The 1,231-nt window shown below is 43.1% G+C and overlaps 1 protein-coding gene across 1 annotated transcript; it reads right to left on the minus strand.

Annotated features, from left to right (window-relative positions):
- Positions 1-489: 489 nt before the first annotated feature.
- On the minus strand, positions 490-1,006 carry Pmar_PMAR014183 (1,2-dihydroxy-3-keto-5-methylthiopentene dioxygenase, putative; the record flags this gene model as incomplete). Its single annotated transcript, XM_002768666.1, has 4 exons — positions 490-547; positions 590-701; positions 743-809; positions 890-1,006. Coding segments are annotated over 4 exons (354 nt in total), but the record flags the coding sequence as incomplete, so codon positions are not given.
- Between the last annotated feature and the right edge of the window lie 225 nt (positions 1,007-1,231).

Raw genomic sequence — 1,231 nt, forward strand, 5'->3', positions numbered from 1 at the left:
TACGATTCTATCGAGCTGCTAAGTTAGTAACTGGTCCAGGAATAGTTACTAACTTAGAACGAGCCTCTAACAATAGGACCTAATGTTAAAGGCTCGTGGTAGTGTGTAACACTACGGGCTGCATAATGCAAAGAAAGCCTTTTACGATGAAATTGCCGGCGAAAAGTTGAAAATTGTGTTCATTACTTCACGTTCCGTAACTCATATTGGGCGCATCGGATCTGCTCACATAGTTAACGCAAGGGCAACGTGTACATACATACTGACTACAGCGGTTAGTTATCGACGGGATTGTGCTTATTATACACTCATTCTTAAAGACCGTTGTCGGAAAGGGCAATAACTGAGCAACCCTTATTCTACTGTACCAGATAGACTCGACTCAAAACGCTGTTGTGGTGAAAACTTTTCACTTGAGAGTAAAAAAATCATCGCAATTCTTGCTAACATGGAAGAAAGTACATCGCTTAATCGGAATGGTCTCCTCACGCAGCTATCTTATTATAATCATCCCGAGCAGCCTCTATCACATCTTTGTCGAGGAAACCTGTAGAAGTTCAAGGCCTATCTATTTTACTACAACTACTACCTTGACGTGGGTAAGCGGTCCACTGTGGTTCGTTGGTGAAGATCCTCACAGCTTGAAGACAGGGGCTCTCCTCAGAGACGCAGAATCTGTGCCAGATTCCGGGCGGGAAGATCTATAGGGACGCTTACACAGAGAGAGTTCGAACTGACTTACAATCAGCGCGCCACTACCAATTTCAATCCTGATCCACTTATCATCCGCATCGCGGATATCGAAGTACCTACCCCGTATTTGGCATCGCTATATAACTTCTGTTACTACTACTACTACTACTACTACTACTACTACTACTACTACTACCCGACTCCCTTGGTGATGAGTCTAATTTCCTCATCTACGTGGAGATGTTCAGTGAAGAACTTCACTTTAGTTTCCTCAGACAGATTAGAGCAATCAACTTGATCGAACGCCGCATATCTGTGATCGACGATTTACATACTTATCCAGCATTGGGAGATAACAACGTTTCCTGGGGTTTGACAATGTGACGAGTGGGTTACTAATGACTAGGACCTTGTTCTCCTCTACTCATGACCCTCCACAATCGTCTCTATTGCACAATATCCTCCAAGCTGTGCTAAAGTCTAGGCTAGCTACTATGCTATGCTAATATAATGATACAAATGATGATAAGGTGTTCAA

This window comes from Perkinsus marinus, assembly GCF_000006405.1.
Source record: "Perkinsus marinus ATCC 50983 genomic scaffold scf_1104296967546, whole genome shotgun sequence".
Classification (NCBI taxonomy): domain Eukaryota; phylum Perkinsozoa; order Perkinsida; family Perkinsidae; genus Perkinsus; species Perkinsus marinus.